Source organism: Agelaius tricolor, unplaced genomic scaffold, assembly GCF_023055355.1.
Source record: "Agelaius tricolor isolate 1412-34295 unplaced genomic scaffold, bAgeTri1.0.p SCAF_11, whole genome shotgun sequence".
NCBI lineage: Eukaryota > Metazoa > Chordata > Aves > Passeriformes > Icteridae > Agelaius > Agelaius tricolor.
In genome coordinates this window covers 7,133,667-7,150,331 of record NW_027269271.1, presented here as the reverse complement: position 1 = coordinate 7,150,331, position 16,665 = coordinate 7,133,667, and the positions used below count along the sequence as shown (strand labels likewise).

The following is a 16,665-nucleotide window of genomic DNA, read 5'->3' as shown; positions in this document are numbered from 1 at the left end:
GGTGACAAGGGCACAGGTCAGGGGAATTTGAGGAAAAAGAGAAACCAAAGAACTGTGTTCAGAAAGAATTTGTTGTAACTGCCACAGAGGACACACACAAAGGAACACACTCCTCTTGCAGTCTCTCCTGTGCAGACGTGGGGGTTTAAGGCCTCTCTGTTCCGGCACACTGTTTAAAAGTATTTATTTTCTTTTTCAGGCTGCTATTTTTAACCATAGCTCAGAGACAGGCCAGAGTCCAACAGAGTGTCTGACTGCAGCTCCCAGACAGGCACAGCCACAGTGTCACTTGCTGTGACAGGAAGGCGGTGACACACAGCTCTGTAGGTCCCAGTTGCCTTGTTTCCTCCACGGGGCTGGTTTCACCAAAGCCCCCTTTTATTCAGTGAAATCAGCTCAGAGGGGTTCCATCCAGCCACCTGGCATGCCAAGTGTTGTGCATTATTCTTCTTCCTCCTAGATCACTTTCAGATCCTCAAACACTCATGAAAGCATCGCTGGGAGGACAATAGCTACCACTGGTGTTTGTTTTCTCCATTTCTAGGAGGACTTCCCAGGAAGAAGCTCCACTCAGCCATAGCCCCTCTCACTAAGCCTGTGCTTGAGGCTCCTTGGCTCTTCCACCCCAATGTTTCAATGCTCCTTCCTTTTTGGAAAAAAAAAAAAAAAAAGGGAGATAAGCTGCCTCATTTCCTCTCCATTTATCTTTCACGTTCAAAAGGACTTGTGACAACATGACTTGAAAGGAAAAAACCAAATCCAAACCACCTTCTCCCTGTGCTGTGTTTGTACAGCGGGGCCACGTGAGGTCTGGGCTCAGAAAGGCAGCTGGGCAGGTTATTATTAGGAGGAAGAAATCTGTTCCTGAGAATTTATTGGGAAATGGTTGGTGAGAGCTCTCCTGCTGGCTCACAGCGACCCTGTGCCTCTGGAGGCCTTCATGGCCCTCCATGGACAGACACACCAAACTCCCCTGCCTGCACACCAGGATCTGTGGCTACCCAGAACCAACCAGGTGTTCAAGGCTTGGGTTTATATCCATGGTGGCAATGCTTCAGTCAGTGCATTTAACAGTTTGCTGTCATCTCTCACACCTTTGTTTGACTGGTTATGCAGCTCCAGTTTTCTAAGTCTCAGCTCTTCCATCAAAGGTCCCTATGAAGTTCTCCCCATCAATCCAATCTGAGCTCCTGCCACTGTGGATGCTGATACACTCTCTCTTTCTGGAAAAGAGTATGTTTCACTTGTCTGTATCAAAATCTTAAATTCTTCATCGTTCTGTGTTTTGCAAAATGCTTTATTTATGGCACCAAGAAAAGAGCAGCCCTAAGAATGCAATATGCAAAAGCTGTGCCATAAGGGTTTTATTTGGCAAATTTATGTATATCAGATCACATTTTCACTTTGTGAATGCAGAAGTAATCACTAGTAATGTGACTTTAAACATATTTAGCCCCTGTCTGACAATGCTCATTCTGAGTCTCATCCAAACCTGAATTCCTCCAAAAGCTGCCTGCATTTCCTCACCAGAGCTACATTTCAAGCCATGTTTGCATTCTTTAAGGGTGCCTTAAAGGCAGCCTGTGGCTTTCTGAGAAACAAATGCAGGGAACACCACATAAACCCATTTTCTGTCTTCATTTGGGTTGATGGGACTTCACCAGCCTGATGAGGTGAAAGATGAGCCCTGAAATTCTATGAAATATTTTCTCACTTAACAGCATGCAGTGTGGCTTCAAAACACCCTGAAGAGCCCCCAAATCCACAACAACATTTTAGAGACTTTTCTACCCCTCATTACTACTCCCAAAGACCTTTACTATACAACCAACCATCCCTGCCAATGAGATGCTACTCAGGCTGTGTGCTACTCCTGCAGCAGCAGCAGAACTTTTTGCTGCCCTGAGACAGTTTCTCTGCTATTTGCCTTTTCAAGCATCTCTGAGCCAACCGTTTCACCAACTGTTTCACCACAACTTTTGCATAAACCCAGCAGCTTCACGCAAACAGGCAGGCTCTTGATTAAGGAAAAAGCAGAGCAGTGAAAAGTGTAACAGAACAAGAATTCTGGAAAAGTATATTCAAAAAACCCACCAATAAGATTAATGGGTTTTTTGTAATTTCCAGTGAAAAAAACCACATAGACAGTGTTGAATAAATGGATCTTATGGTCTCTGCTCTACTCTGAGCTTTACTAGCAAAAGTGCACCAAACCTTCATAAATAAATCTGTCAGGCTGAACCTCCTGGCTCCAAAGGTTTGGGCTTAAATGGAATCAGGACCTTTTCTTTGCCAGTCCCAGAAATGCCGAGGTCAGGACAACAAAACACAGATTTAACATCCTGGTTTCCAATTCTGTTCCCTCTGAGGGACACGTGCCTTAGCCAACAGCCACAAATCCATTGTTCAGGAGATGACAGTCTTCTTACAACCCCTTTTGACCAAGAAATGAGGTCAGGTCCTTCTGTTGTAATTATTTCCCCTTTGGAAGCAGCCCTGGCACTAAGAAGACACACACACTGAAAATTCAAAGGCATTTTTTTCGAAGTTACTTTTGCTGCCACTGGTGTGAGGCAACTCCTCCAGTTCCAGAACAGCTGGTACCAACCACCAGTTGCCAGGTGGGTGCTCAGCGCCTCTGAAGCCAAGCTGAAGCTCTAAATGCCAGCTGGAGCTCTAAAAATTACAATTTTTGTTTGTGTGTATTAAAAATATCTGCTTAGCGTGCTTAAGAAGAACCTGCTGAGAGAAACACAAAAGCATCAGGTCTTATCTCATTCAAGAATGTCTAGTACAGAGCAACACCAACCAAGTCAGAGGAGATCGTGCAGCCCTGGCTTCCAGACTGAGCAGATACCCTGGCATGCTTCTTAAACTCCTGATCTCTGAGGGTTCCTCTGATTTGTAAAATAGTATGTCTTGAAATTGAAATAAAACACAGAAATGTAGTCAAGACACCCACCATACAGAAGTAAAACTTTCCTGAGGCAGCAAACATGATTTGTTTTTTTTTTAAAGGTATTCAAAAGAAAATAGAAATCTCTTAAGGGCATTAGATCCACTTTTATTGCAAATCTGCTCTGGCAAACTAATTTTTTAAACATACACTCTTCTTTGCTTACCTACTGTATATAAATTGCATATATTCTGATTAACATTATTCAGCCCAGAATAATTACACATCAGAGAGATGCCTAATAAGCTCATCTTTAAATTCTGCAGAACTAAGAAAAGATCCCAAGCATATTTTATGAATATAGGATGGCATCAGCTGACAAATATATGGCACAATCCATTTTATTGTGGTTGCAAACAAGAACCACATGAATGAATGTTATGGGCTTGTTTTGCATTATTCAAGATGATAGGACTTCTGAAGGAAAGCAAGAGTGTGTTCTGGAATTGTGAGATTGTGAAGATAAAAGAAAATAAGTCACACACAATATGGTAAAGAAAATACACAAAATAAGCAAAACTGCATTTTACCAGCAGCACGCACTTCGCTGGAGGATTCCATAAAGTTTCCTGAATCAAACAGCTGCTACAAGAAGTAGCAATGAATCAAAACACTTGGATTTACAACTAGAATTGACAAAGAAATATTTTCAGTTACTATAACCATATTGTTTTAGACTTACTTCAGACAAAAGCTATTTCAACAGGAAAACCTGTCTTAGCCAACAGCTGGAAAGCTCATAGCCTTATTCTGGAAGGAAGGGGGACTGTTACTTTTTACAGATGTCTCCATTCTCATCATCCAAACAGAGTTAAACCTCTGAATAGAGAGATGGGCCCCATCTGAAATGCAGCTCTCACATCCTCCAAGGCTGTGCACGCTCACACCCCTGGCACTGATTCAGCCAAGGCACCAAACTCAACAGCCACAGAAACTCAGCACTGTGCAATTGTCACTCAAAGTCAGCCTGAGTTTTGGGGCAGCCCCTCAACAGCAGAACTCCAGACACTCAGCTGTCAGAGAGGCTGGGTTTTATTCAAAAGCAGCCCTTTTGCAGATGGTAACAATCAAACCCAGCCAGTGCTTCCCTCCAGTGCTCAGCCCCAACACCCTGTGAGATCCAGGTTTAGGAGCACCCCCCAAGGCAAGCATGAATTTGGTTTAAGGTCACAAAAGCAACACCTGCCAATGCCAAGTGCTACAGAAAGAGCAACTTTTCAGTTGACCACACTTCCTGCTGCCTACACATTTAAGGCACGCGAAGGAAAGGCCGTGTAGCAAGAGATGAGTAATAACAAACCACAAGCTCTTGCTCAAAATTACCACGTAGTATTTTACACTCACTGGGGTGGGACATTTGTTTACTCTGGTAACTCCTCTGTCTCCCAGTGTGGCATCAGCTTTAGCCACCCCCATTCTGGTATGGGATGTGATGAGCTGCTTCATGTTTTTTCCAGTTGTAAGGGGAGTTGGTGCTCAGTTCAGATGGGGCCTTCCTCCTTCATTCACTCAGAACTCAGCTTCCTCCTTGTACAAACCCAGTGCTGCCTCAGTTTCTGATGTCACCACTACGTGGCCACAGCTCCTAAGGGATCACCATGAACACACCAAGCCCAAACTCCAAAGTCTCCCCAGAAGCTTCTTTTGTCACAGCCCTTGGATGTGTGTCACACCAAATACAGCCTCAGCTTTGTTCTGGGCACTCTTCCTCCCCACTGCTTCCCTTGGGTTTGGTAGGACATGATGGAAACACAGAATACTGGAATCACTCAGGTGTGAAAACCCTCCCAGAGGGTTTGAGTCCAATCTGTGCCCAATGCCTACTGTGTCACCAGCCCAGAGCACTGAGTGCCATGCCCAGACAGATCCTTCACAATCACACCTAAAAATACCATCTTCTACCTCACATGTACCTGTCCCATTCATTGCAGAGCTCTGAAAGTTTGTGGCACAGTGAGCCAGAAATAGCAGGAACTTGATTTCTATTTAAAAGCAGGTAAATACCACCCCAGAGAATCAGATCTATCTCTACTGCAGAATGTAAATCTGGACAAAACACGTGGCACTTACAGGAAAAGCTCACATATGGCTCCTGCCACCTTCTTTCCCTGATATACAGAAGTGTTGAGTGCCTGAGCACAGCAAGAACCTGGCTGGAAACTTGGGGAGAGCATCAAAATCGTCAGTTCCCTAAAAATTTAGGCACCAGGTTTGTCCAGCCCCAAATTAACAGCCATAACTCCTCGTGCATGAAATCAAACAGCACCGAGATCAGCCAAGCAAAGGCTGCACAGCACTTTGCAGCTTGGCAGGTGCACAGGAAATCCCAGAAGGAAAGAAAAAAACCCAAGCAATGAATATGGGGTTTCCTACTGAATGAAGCAGTAGAAAACCACACCAAAGATCAGCCTTTGCACCCAGGTCTCCTTCAAGCATCAGCAATGAGTTCAGGGCTTCAGATCCATGGAGCTTTTCCACTCCACCTGAAGCCTGTGAGGTACAAAGCTGTGCTGGCTTTGCCCATGGCTGTGAACAGCTGCTGGGAGCTGTGGCAGCTTTTTCTAGCCTGCACTGAGGACAAATGTGGAAACAGCAGGGTTTAGTCCAGCAGGAGAACATGGGCAGTGGCTGGAAACCTTTCCCACTCACTTCCAGTTTCCTTATTCTACCTCTGTGGCCCCCAAACCCTTCCTTTGCCTGCAGGCCATCCCTGACCTGCTCAAAAGAAGAGGAAAGCATGGTTTCTTTAGCTTAATTCATAAAAAAACCCCAAAACCTCCTCCAAAACCCCAAAAAACACAAACCAAAACCAACCGAACAAAAAACCCTGAAGAAAAAAAACCCTCATCCATTTTAGCTGTATTTTTCTCAAAATGGCAATTTGGGGCAGATGCTCAGCATGGAAACTTCAGTCTGGGCAGCTGAAGGCTGGCAAAGCCTCATCTGCAACTGCAAACACTGGACAGTGTCTGGCAGACTAAATTACAGTGATATTACTTTACAGAATAACCTTAAAAAGCAAAAAAGCCTTTTTGTCCTTTCTTTTGCATAGACCCAGCCACTAAATCCTTGCCTGGGGATGATGAAAACTTGCCTTTCCTCTTGTGTGACCACTTCAATATTGGAATATCAAGTGAAAACACATAAAGATCCTCTGTATCATGCTCAGGAAAAGCAAGCTGGTCTTTAGACAGTGTTCACCCAAGGTATTTACCATCCCAAATCCTGCTCCAGAAGTGGTGTCTCCAACATCACAGCAATGTCCTGCAGAGAATCACAGCACAAACAGCAACTGTGGTTTCATGCAGAGGAAGGGAAATACCATGTAAAGCTTTAGAAATGCCTTCCTGAGACAGGAGATGAGAGGGGCTGAGTGAGATGGATACTGAGTGGGATGGAGCTGGTATTTTCTGTAAATTTGAAGCAGCAACACCCATGTACCTCCTTGGCAGGCAGAAAATTTCCAGATACAGCACATGAGGATATTTTTTTTAGCTGAGGTCCCAAGCACAACGAATCAAAAATCAGTAGTGAATGGGCTATCCCAGGAAAGGAGCAGGGATCTGGTATGCATGGCCAGAGGTGGCCTCTGAGCCCTGCAAAACCTGCAGCTCCCTTCACAGGAAACATAAACTTCCAGATGGATTTATAACATACAGAAGCTGTAGGTATTTCTTTGTAGGGTTGGATGTGAAAGCATTTAGTGACAGGCTGGGAGCTGGGATTGTTCACCCTGGAGAAGAGGAGGCGTCAGGGAGACCTTGTTGAAGCCTTTCAGAACTTATGGGAGGCTTATAAAAAATGAAGGACAGGGCAGATAGCGACAGAACAAGGAGGAGTGATTTTAAACTGCCAGAGGGCAGGGATAGACGGGATATTTGGAAGAAATTCTTCCTTGTGAGGGTGGGGAGGCCCTGGCACAGGGTGCCCAGAGAAGCTGTGGCTGCCCCATCCTTGGAAGTGTCCCAGGCCAGGTTGGACAGGGCTTGGAGCACCCTGGGGTAGTGGAAGGTGTCCCTGCCCATGGCAGGGGATGGCACTGGATGGGCTGTAAGGTCCCTTCCCATGGAATGAACCTGGTAAAACACCAGCATTTTGGGGAGCTATGAACAAGGAATGAACCTGGTAAAACACCAGCACTTTGGGGAGCTATGAACATGGAATGAACCTGGTAAAACACCAGCATTTTGGGGAGCTATGAACATGGAATGAACCTGGTAAAACACCAGCATTTTGGGGAGCTATGAACATGGAATGAACCTGGAAAAACACCAGCATTTTGGGGAGCTATGAAGAAAGGAATGAACCTGGAAAAACACCAGCATTTTGGGGAGCTATGAACAAGGAATGAACCTGGAAAAACACCAGCAATTGGGGAGCTATGAAGAAAGGAATGAACCTGGTAAAACACCAGCATTTTGGGGAGCTATGAACAAGACTGTCTTACAGCATTACCAAAGATCTCCTTACAAGCTTTCTGTGGTTTGAAAAGGCATCACTGGTGCTGAGGTGTTGGGGAGAGCCCACAGCCTGCCAGGCACTGCTGTGGGCGGCTTTTCTCAGCAGAAGCCACTAACAGGAGGATGCTTCACATGTCCTTCAGCAGTGACATGTAAAAAGCCCAGCCTGGAGATCAGCTGACACATTCACTTTGCCAAAAGCTCCAAAGCAGAATTCCTAGTGGAGGACAGATCATGGCTTGCTCCTGCCAGGTACAGAAAGTGAGAAGCAAGCCAAAACCCCGCTGCTCTTTTCCACCAAGGAGTGGAGAGGCTGCTGCTGTGACAGCCCTGGAGCAGCTTGGCTCGAGGTGTCCTACACCCAAGGGTGGCACAGCCCAGGTCCCTCTGAGCCCCTGGAGGGTGACCAGGCACCTGCAGCAGCACCCACCTCTCTCTGATGGCTGTAGGGGTGTCTCCCCCAGTCACACCCCAAAAACCACCGGGGAGACCCTGGGCTGGTGGGCTCCCAGCAAGGAGTGCACAACAGCACTGATGGTGGCACACAACAGCCTGGGTGCATCCCTGGCACTGCCCACTCCTCAGGAACCACGGGGTGCAGGGCATGACTACAGGCTTAGAACCAATCTCAGCACAAACAGCACCCAAAAGGTCACTTAAATCGCTGGGTTTGGCTTTAAATATTTACTTAGAAAATAACTACTCTACTCCTGATCTCACTCGTTTCCTAAAAGAATTTCAACCATACAAAAACTATCCACATACTTTTGCAGAGTGTACTGCTTTCATCCTCTTACTCATGTATTCAGAAAAGCCCAAGAGTCAGACTTGCTTTTGTTTTCCGCTTCCTGCACTGCAGCTAAGACAACTCCCTAGCTTTAAAAGACATGCAATAAAAAGATGCAATAACTACATAACAACTTTGGTAGTACTACAATGACCCAAATATTTTGTCTTAAAGGTTCAGTGCTAGCCAAAGTGCACAGCAACTACTTGGTCAGACCTGTTAACAAATACCACAGAAGCATGAAAATTAAAGGCTTGTGAATTCAAGGTATAACAGTTAATTAAATATTCAGAGAAACAAAGTCACTGAAATCTTAGGTTATCCATACCAAAATAAGCTTCAGTGCAGAATCAGCAGCAAACTTATTTTTATATATATATAAGACTACTAGAAAGACACAGGACAAAGATTTTAGGAGACCCAGGCAGGAGAACCCTTTCTTCACAGAAGTTTGAGTCATTTGCACAAGCTTTAATCTTGCTTTGATGTAAGAGCTGGCCTTGTTTCATTAGCATCCTTTAACTGCAAAAGCAAGTCAAAGGCTTGCAAGTATGATCAAAAACTTGAAACTTTTAATTGTTCTCCACGTGTGAAGAGAACAGCGTGGTTGTTCCATGCAAAGGAGAAAGCTGCACTTTAAAAGCACATTCCTTATGAATATCACCCTTCCCCACCTAGACACTGGTTCTGCAGCTGCCACTGCCCAAACACACACCAACACAGCTACTTTTATCATCTCAGAGCTTGCTTTTTCTCCCTTTCATACCAATAAAATGTCTATCAGATGCAAAGATTGTCTTACCATTTGTGGCCAAGCTGCACTCATTTAAGAACTTCCAGTATTCAAGATTTTGAAAAACATCAAGTACAAAGGCACAGCACACTTACAGTGTATCTCTCAATTACAGATTTGGGGCAAGGATGAGCCTGTTTCTCACTTTTTCTATTGAGATATTCTTTCCACTGACCCCTGTGCCTAATTCAACACTGTATCTTGTTTCTTCTACAGTGACAAGAAAAGCATGAAAAATACCATATGCCTTCCCCTACAACCCTGTGGTTTCACTCCCCTCACAGTACCCAAAAAAAGACCAGAGAAAAGGCACCTTTCCTTTTCCAGACCCAGTGATGCTGCACCTCATCTTTAGGAGTAGTTCCTGTATGTGGGTTGCTGTGGTGCAGGGCCTTGAGATGATCCTGCTGAACAGGCACAGAGCCTAACGCAGCTCTGCGACACAAATTGGGCAACTGGGATTTCTGGGTTTAGGAAAACCTCAAGCCACATACAGAAGGCAAATGGGGTGTGATCACAGACAATACTTCTACTGACTAACAAAGAAAAATTAAACATTTCGCCTCCTGCTTTGATTAGGGAAATTTTGACCATTCCTGTTGCAAGATAACATGGCTGGAAACTTCCAAAATTGCTTGTGGAGCTTTTGAGAGAAGTTAGTAACAGACAATTTGAGCAATGGAAATGGAATAGAGAAGGTATATCCTTCCTTAGTCTCCCAAAGCTGAGCCTGAAAGCTCTCAAGGACAGTAAATTCTGTCCACGTGGGTGGCAAGTGCCTTTTCCACCAATCACATCCCTGGATGCCTTTTGCTTGCATTCAGTCAAAAGGTAAGAAAAAGCATTTGGCCCCTTGAATTAAAGGCCATAAAACCCAAAGGGAAGTTTCCCCTCCTTTCCAGCACAGGCAGGCACCATTTATTAAAACTATGGGATGAAAATCTGCTACTGGCTCCAAAAGCAACAATCTCTCTGAGCATTAAAACTTCTCAGAAAACAAGTAAAGCCAGAAGGATTTTCCTTTAAAAATCTCATTTTTTACAGTCTTCAAGAACTTGGAAACTTTGCAAGGTGCATATAATAGAATCTTACATGCTTATTGAAATCTGAATTTCCTGTGTGCTTTACCTCACTTCTTCCTTCCATGGGTATTTATCCCTGTTTGGATTGGATTAGATGGTACTATCAGGAATTCTGGATTTAATTCATGCTTCTGAATGAAATTATTATTCTGCCTCTTCCTTAGACTTTGGGAGTTGCAGGCAAATCCAATCAGCTTTTACCATAAACCTCACCAGGTGAAAAGGAAAAGCAGCCTCTAAGATGCTGTTAAATCCAGAGAGACCCCACTTGTAGAATTTGGTTGGAATGACTTTAAAGCCCATCTCATTGCACCCCTGCCAGGAGCAGGGACACCTTCCACTGGAGCAGGAAGGTGCTCCAGGCCCTGTCCAACCTGGCCTTGGACACTACAGGGATGGGGCACTCCTGCTCTGTATGATGTCCCAGCCATGCTCACCTACAGAAAATGGAAGAGAGAATTTCCAGAACACAGAACAACCCAGCTTGGAACAGGCTGGAAGCAAAGGCAGGGAGTGCAGCAAGACTCGTAGAGAGCCCTGCTGTACTGGCAGTCACACACCAAATTAAAACCAGAAGGATAAGGGACAGTTTAAAGCAGAAAATCCAACATCCAGCCTGAGGGCCTGTCCAAAAAAAGGCCAGCTTTTCCACAATTAATTCCAAGTCATTCCTCCATCGTGCAGCCCTCCTCCTGCCAGCTCTGTGCACGCTGGCTGAGGCTTTCACTCCAGAGCTGTATCAGGCCCTTGGGTTCTGTCCCTCTGAGTTGTTGGGACTCATCTCTGTACCACCAGTGGAATTTATTCAGCAGGTTTCCTGGAAAGCTGACAACCATTTCCTATCTTGTCTTTCAAGTGAAGGGTAAAGGCTGAGGCTCCTCTTCAGCCTCTACAATGGGACACAATAGGAGTCTCTCTGCTTTTTTAAGTATGCTGCATCTTGTAGGAGCACACCTACAGTGTGTGATTATTGTGCAAAATCCCAACTAAATTACCAGCACACTGAAATTCCTAAGTAAAAGAAATGTCTAGAAAGAAGTTTCCTACAGACATTAAGTAATAGCTTTCACTGTCATCTCTAAAGAACAACAAAGGTCTGCCTGGAAAAACTTCCTAAACAATGAGGAAATCCACAGGGAGCATCCTGGGTGCCACAGGGTCAAATAATCAAATATTCATTGTCCCACCTGCTTGGGGGAAGAAAGAGATGGAAGAGAAGGGAAGGAAGAAATGGTATTTAAACAAACAAATCCAAAGCAAATGACTACAAAGCCTCATCCTCTAGACAGATGTCTATTTATAGAAATGGGTAGCCAGGATATGGTCAAGCATACCAAGTATCTTTATGAAAAAAATAACCTTCAGAGAAGTGCAATTTTTCATATGCTGAACTGTTTTGGAGATGCACCTGTTGAAATTACTGGGGTTAGGTGCTTGAAATCCTTCCACTTCTGCAAATTAAAAAAATTAGTCCTGACTAATTTAACACGACTCATGGCAGAGCAGAGCTTGGTCACCTACCACTTCTGCTGCTGAGATGGCAGAAATGGAAAATCACCAGGACTTTAAGGGCATTTCCATCTGTGCCAGCTGTAAGATCCTCATCCTTGACTGGCTCCTGTCTGCTAGCAGGGACACTAAGCAACACTTTCCCCCAGCAGTGATGATGCCTCTGGCACACTCTCTCAGTGGTATCTCTCAGGACACAGCTCTGGGCTGCTTTAGCAGGCACTTTGAGCTGGTTCCTGAATCTCATGATTGCACCCCGAGCCCAGAACTCCCCAGCACCGCCCTGGACCGCTCCCTCTTGGGTGTAGCACTCCTCAAGCAGCATTAGACAATTCACCCAAAAAACAACTCCCATCATAAGGTTAGCCCATGCCTCAGTAAACTGAGAGCACAAATTTTTTTAATAAACTCTTTTCACATGACCAATTCCCAGTCCCCTAATTATTACTGCCATGTTTTAAACTCTGTTTTACTCACATCCTGAATAATCCCCATGTAGTCCCACCAAAATCCCACAAAGCAGGATTATCTCTGCCACAAGTCATCTTTTTCAAGGCCCCAGTCCAAAACCTAGAGGAATTACAATAAAATTTTCATTTTGGAGGGCTTTAAATCATTTTACTGCTTACAATGTGTGTGTATTTAAAATATCTTATGGATTTAAATAGGTGGAAAAATGTATTTTTCCATAGGTCTGGTTAGAAAAACAGACCTGTGCTGCAGAGCACAGAAAAACACCTCTGAAACTGCTAAGATTTCCAGAGTAGTAATGCTGCAGTGCATGTGGTCTGGCTTTCTCCCACTTCCCCCTAAATATCCTCCACACACCTTCTCCCAGAGGACACAAACTGTCCCCACTGCTCACAGGAGTCCCTGCTGACTCATTTTTCCAGTATTTCATTCATTTCCTTCAGGTAGGAGTAAGAAATATCAATTCCTGACATTTTATTCAGGAGTTCATCCCCCAGCAGTGACCGATTTTCGTTAATTTCTATTCAACAAAGACAAAAGATGTTGCAATGGCTTGTAAAATGTAACTTCACAAGATATAAACATATACAGAGATTTTCTGAGTGTAAAAATTGCTTTGCAAAGCATTTTCATCCCCAACTAAGTGTTTAGGCAGTTGATTTAAACTTCACAAGGAAGATCCCTGCCCTTGCAGTTTCAAACACAGCCTCAAATTCCCTGTGGAGACCGCCTGGAAAATCACACATTGGCATTGTCTGTTCTCTTCTTAGGCATTGTTTGAGGCAGAGGATGCACATTACCAGGTCAATAATTACATTTGCTGTCTTTCAGATCATGATATTGTCTAAGTATTGCCCCATGTACAACCACACACAGCTGTGAGTGTTGGCTGGTTCAGTCCTACCCCATTTTCCCTAAGAGGAAGGAGGCTGGAAGCAGTTTTAGGTGGAAATCCCAGGCTTTGCATTCAGTAACTGAGACTCTGCGTGGGACGCCTTCCTGGTTTTCTCTGGGATTCATTTCTCCAGCTGGTCTGACAGGGCTCACCCCATTCACCACGGGAAAGCACAGGGAGCAAAGCAGCTCCCAGGCTCTACCTGGGGGTGCCTGTGCTGAGGGCAGGCTCCTGAGGGGTTACAGAGGCACCTGGCTGACTGGGTTTGCATATTTCCAACAGAATTTTACATCTCACGTAACTCCTGTCCTCATTTGGTTCTCCTCTCGTCCCACATCAACGTGAGCCGACTGTCAGAAGTCAAAAAACCTGTAGAACTGTGCCTGTGTTGATGCAGAAGCTGTAACTTGGAATTGAGGAACAGACCCACCAGAATCATCAAGTCCAACTCCTGCCCTGCACAGGACATCCACTGCCTTTAATGCTCAGCCCCTCATTTCCATTCATTACATTGTGCTTTAGCTTGAATGTTGTCTGAGTAAACTACAAGGCTTTACAATCCATTTCATTCCAGACAAATTAAATTATCATTACGGCAACAACAAATTAAATTACACCATCATGAAAACAACTATGATCTAGACCAAGCTCTCACTTGAAGTAATACTCAGGATTTCCTGTCTTGAGGCTACTGGTATTTGGGCCAGTATGAGGGAGCATCCCAAAATGCACAAAGTTTGGAGAGTGTTGCTGGCTTGCTGTCTCCCCATCTCCCTCCCTCACCAGTGCTGTCCCATTCCAGCACCTCTGGACTGACAATTCTGCTGACAAAAAGCAAGTTTTCCCTTTCCTTTTTACTGGGTCACCCCTGCATCACCTGTGGAGGAAAAGAACTCCAAAAGCTGCCATCCCACCAGAGAAACCTACCCAAGCTTCACAAAGCCAGCTGAAAAACATACTGCTTATTGAAGCTACAGACTCAGTGCTTGCACATGGCTCTTCTTCACCACAGAGCTCCTCTGCCAATAAATCACACCCAGGTGTGTAGGACAGACAGCAAGGCCTGACTCTCACAGACTCCAGCCTAACATCAGCAGTAGCTTTGGTGAGCTGGCTCAATCTCACTCTGTTCCCATTTAAGATGCTCTTCACAATTCTTTTTCCTCCTTGGAAGTGCTGATTCACAGGCAGCCTCTGTATAAAGTGCCTCATTAATTATTTTTCCAGCCGGGAGCTTTGAGTGGGGGATCCTCACAGCACCAAGAGCAGATGTGAGCCAGGGGATGAGCACAGATTTAATTCCTTCTTCCACAGTGACTTCCCTCTGGCTCTTGCCTGTGCAAAGATGTGATGGGCAAACAAGAACTGTGTCTGGAGTGCTGCAGAGCTCTCAGCATGACCAAGGCACCCTCCCTGCAAGCAGCAGGCAAATTAAATGCTGAACTGTGAAAATACAATTTTGGCTGCAGTGTGGGGATGAATGTAAAGAAAAATAGAAATCCACAGGGACTGCACCCTCATGGCTCTGATGGGACTTGAAACCACCCTCAATGGGACAGGAAAAACTGACAGTACTGATAGGACTTTGTTGAAAAATCTCGCTGTGAGAGGCCAGTAGCTCTGCTGACTGCTTTTTGGGTAAAAGCCATTTACTAACTGAATATCCTTCCCAATATGGGAATCTCTTGAGAGCCCCACTGTGATTTCAAAGAAGTCCTAACAGAGCAGCAGCTCAATGTTTGCACTCCCTCTGTACCACACAAACATCCCAAAGCAAAGAAACCCAAGGACAAGCTGGGCTGTGGGCATCACCCAGGAGTCCCCCTCCAGCCCAAATCCTCAGCACAGTTTGATCTGCAAGAGAGGGCTCTCATAGCCTCTGCATGCATCACACATCAAGTGCTAGAAATGGGCTTCCTTTTCTCATGGAAACTTTTATCCCACTTGTAAATCTTCAGCCTTAAAAATTTGCTTTGCAAATACTCTACCTGCTGGCTGAGCGATAAGTAGCACAGGTAAGAGCCAGCTGTGCTTCATACCAAACTACTCAAGTAACAAAAAAACACCCCAAACCCCAGAATTACACTTTTCCTTCATAGTTTAACAGCAATATACATAACTTAAACCCAATTGTTTTTGTCTGCTCTCTCTCCTAACATTTTAATGGGTAAGGAACTGCCCTTCCACAGTCAGATGGTGCAAGGTACCCACCTTTTTTACTTCGGCACCCACCAGCAGCATTGCCAGTGCCTCCAAGGGGCTTGGCAGAGCATCAGCCCATATGGGGCTGGTTGTGTTCACCCTGGCAAAGCCCGGAATCTGCCGGGTCTGGAGAGCCGGGCTCTGTCACACGGGCAGGCTCAGCCGCAGCGCTCCACACTCTCTCAAGTTTCATCCTCTACTTACAGCTAACTCCCGCAGTGGAAACTCCTAAAGCATCGCCCTTGAGAAACTGCTCCAAACTCCATGGGACGCTGAGAATCAGCTCAACCCGCGCGGTCCCGCCGGCTGCCGAGCGCTGCCCGGGATGCAAGGGGCTCCCGGGGCGCTCCCGGCGGTTCCCTGAGCCCCGGGATATCCCGAGCGCTGCCGGAAGCTTTCCCGTGCCCGGGGATACCCCGAGCGCTCCCGGCGACTTTCCCGAGCCCGGGGATACCCGGGGAGCTCCCGGAGGCTTTCCCGAGCCCCGGGGATACCCCCGAGGCGCTCCCGGCGGCTTTCCCGAGCCCAGGGATACCCGGAGCGCTCCTGGAGGCTTTCCCGATCCCTGGGGATACCCGGGGAGCTCCCGGAGGCTTTCCCGAGCCCGGGGATACCTGGGGAGCTCCCGGAGGCTTTCCCGAGCCCGGGGATACCCGGAGCGCTCCCGGAGGCTTTCCCGATCCCCGGGGATACCCCCGAGGCGCTCCCGGCGGCTTTCCCGAACCCCGGGGATACCCGGAGCTCTCCCGATCCCCGGGGATACCCTCGAGGCGCTCCCGGCGGCTTTCCCCGAGCCCGGAGCTCCCGGAGCGTTCCCGGCGGTTCCCCAACCTGGGGATACCCGGCCTGCTGCCCCAGCCCGTACCTCGGATGTAGGCGCACTTGCTGTCGTCCAGCGGCGCGGAGGCAGAGGCGCCCATGGCTGCGTGCGGAGCTGCAGCAGCACCGCGGTCCCGCCGAGCCCGGACCGAGCCCGGACCGCTCCCGCCGCTTCCTCCGCAGGCACCGCCCCCGGCCCGGCCCGGCCCGGCCCTGCCCCGCCCCGCCCGGCACGGCACGGACCCGACAGGGACCAACAGGGACCCGCGGTAACCCACGGGGCCCCCGCCCCGCGGCCGCTCCGGGCTCCAGGCACGCTCCCTGTGCCCCCACGCCGCTCTGCGCCGCTGCCACTCGTCACCGCAAAATCCACATCCCCACGGAGACACGGCTGGAGTTTCTGTCCGGAGTTTCTCCAGAGGCCACGTTAAAGACCGTGCCGCAGTAAAAGCACGGTTAAACAGGACCAAAACGCCTCTCCTGAAGGTGGCCCGGGGGCAGCGGGGTCTGGCTCAGGGTGATGTGTGCGGTGCTTTTGGGGTGACAGTGGCAGTGCTGAGGTGATGTTTGAACCCCGTGATTTTAGAGGTCTGTTCCAACCTTGATGGTTCTGTGATAAAGGCCCTGGCACAGGGTGCCCAGAGAAGCTGTGGCTGCCCCTGGATCCCTGGAAGTGTCCAAGGCCAGGTTG

At 47.0% G+C, this 16,665-nt stretch overlaps 1 protein-coding gene across 1 annotated transcript in view; it reads right to left on the bottom strand.

Moving 5' to 3' along the window:
* The window catches only part of NIBAN1 (niban apoptosis regulator 1), a 55,611-nt gene extending 39,464 nt beyond the window's left edge, over positions 1-16,147 (bottom strand). The window contains exon 1 of the mRNA XM_071435952.1: positions 16,021-16,147. Within this exon, the coding sequence (XP_071292053.1) occupies positions 16,021-16,075 (55 nt within the window). The 5' untranslated portion in view covers positions 16,076-16,147. The remainder of the gene's footprint in view (positions 1-16,020) is intronic.
* Positions 16,148-16,665: the final 518 nt, after the last annotated feature.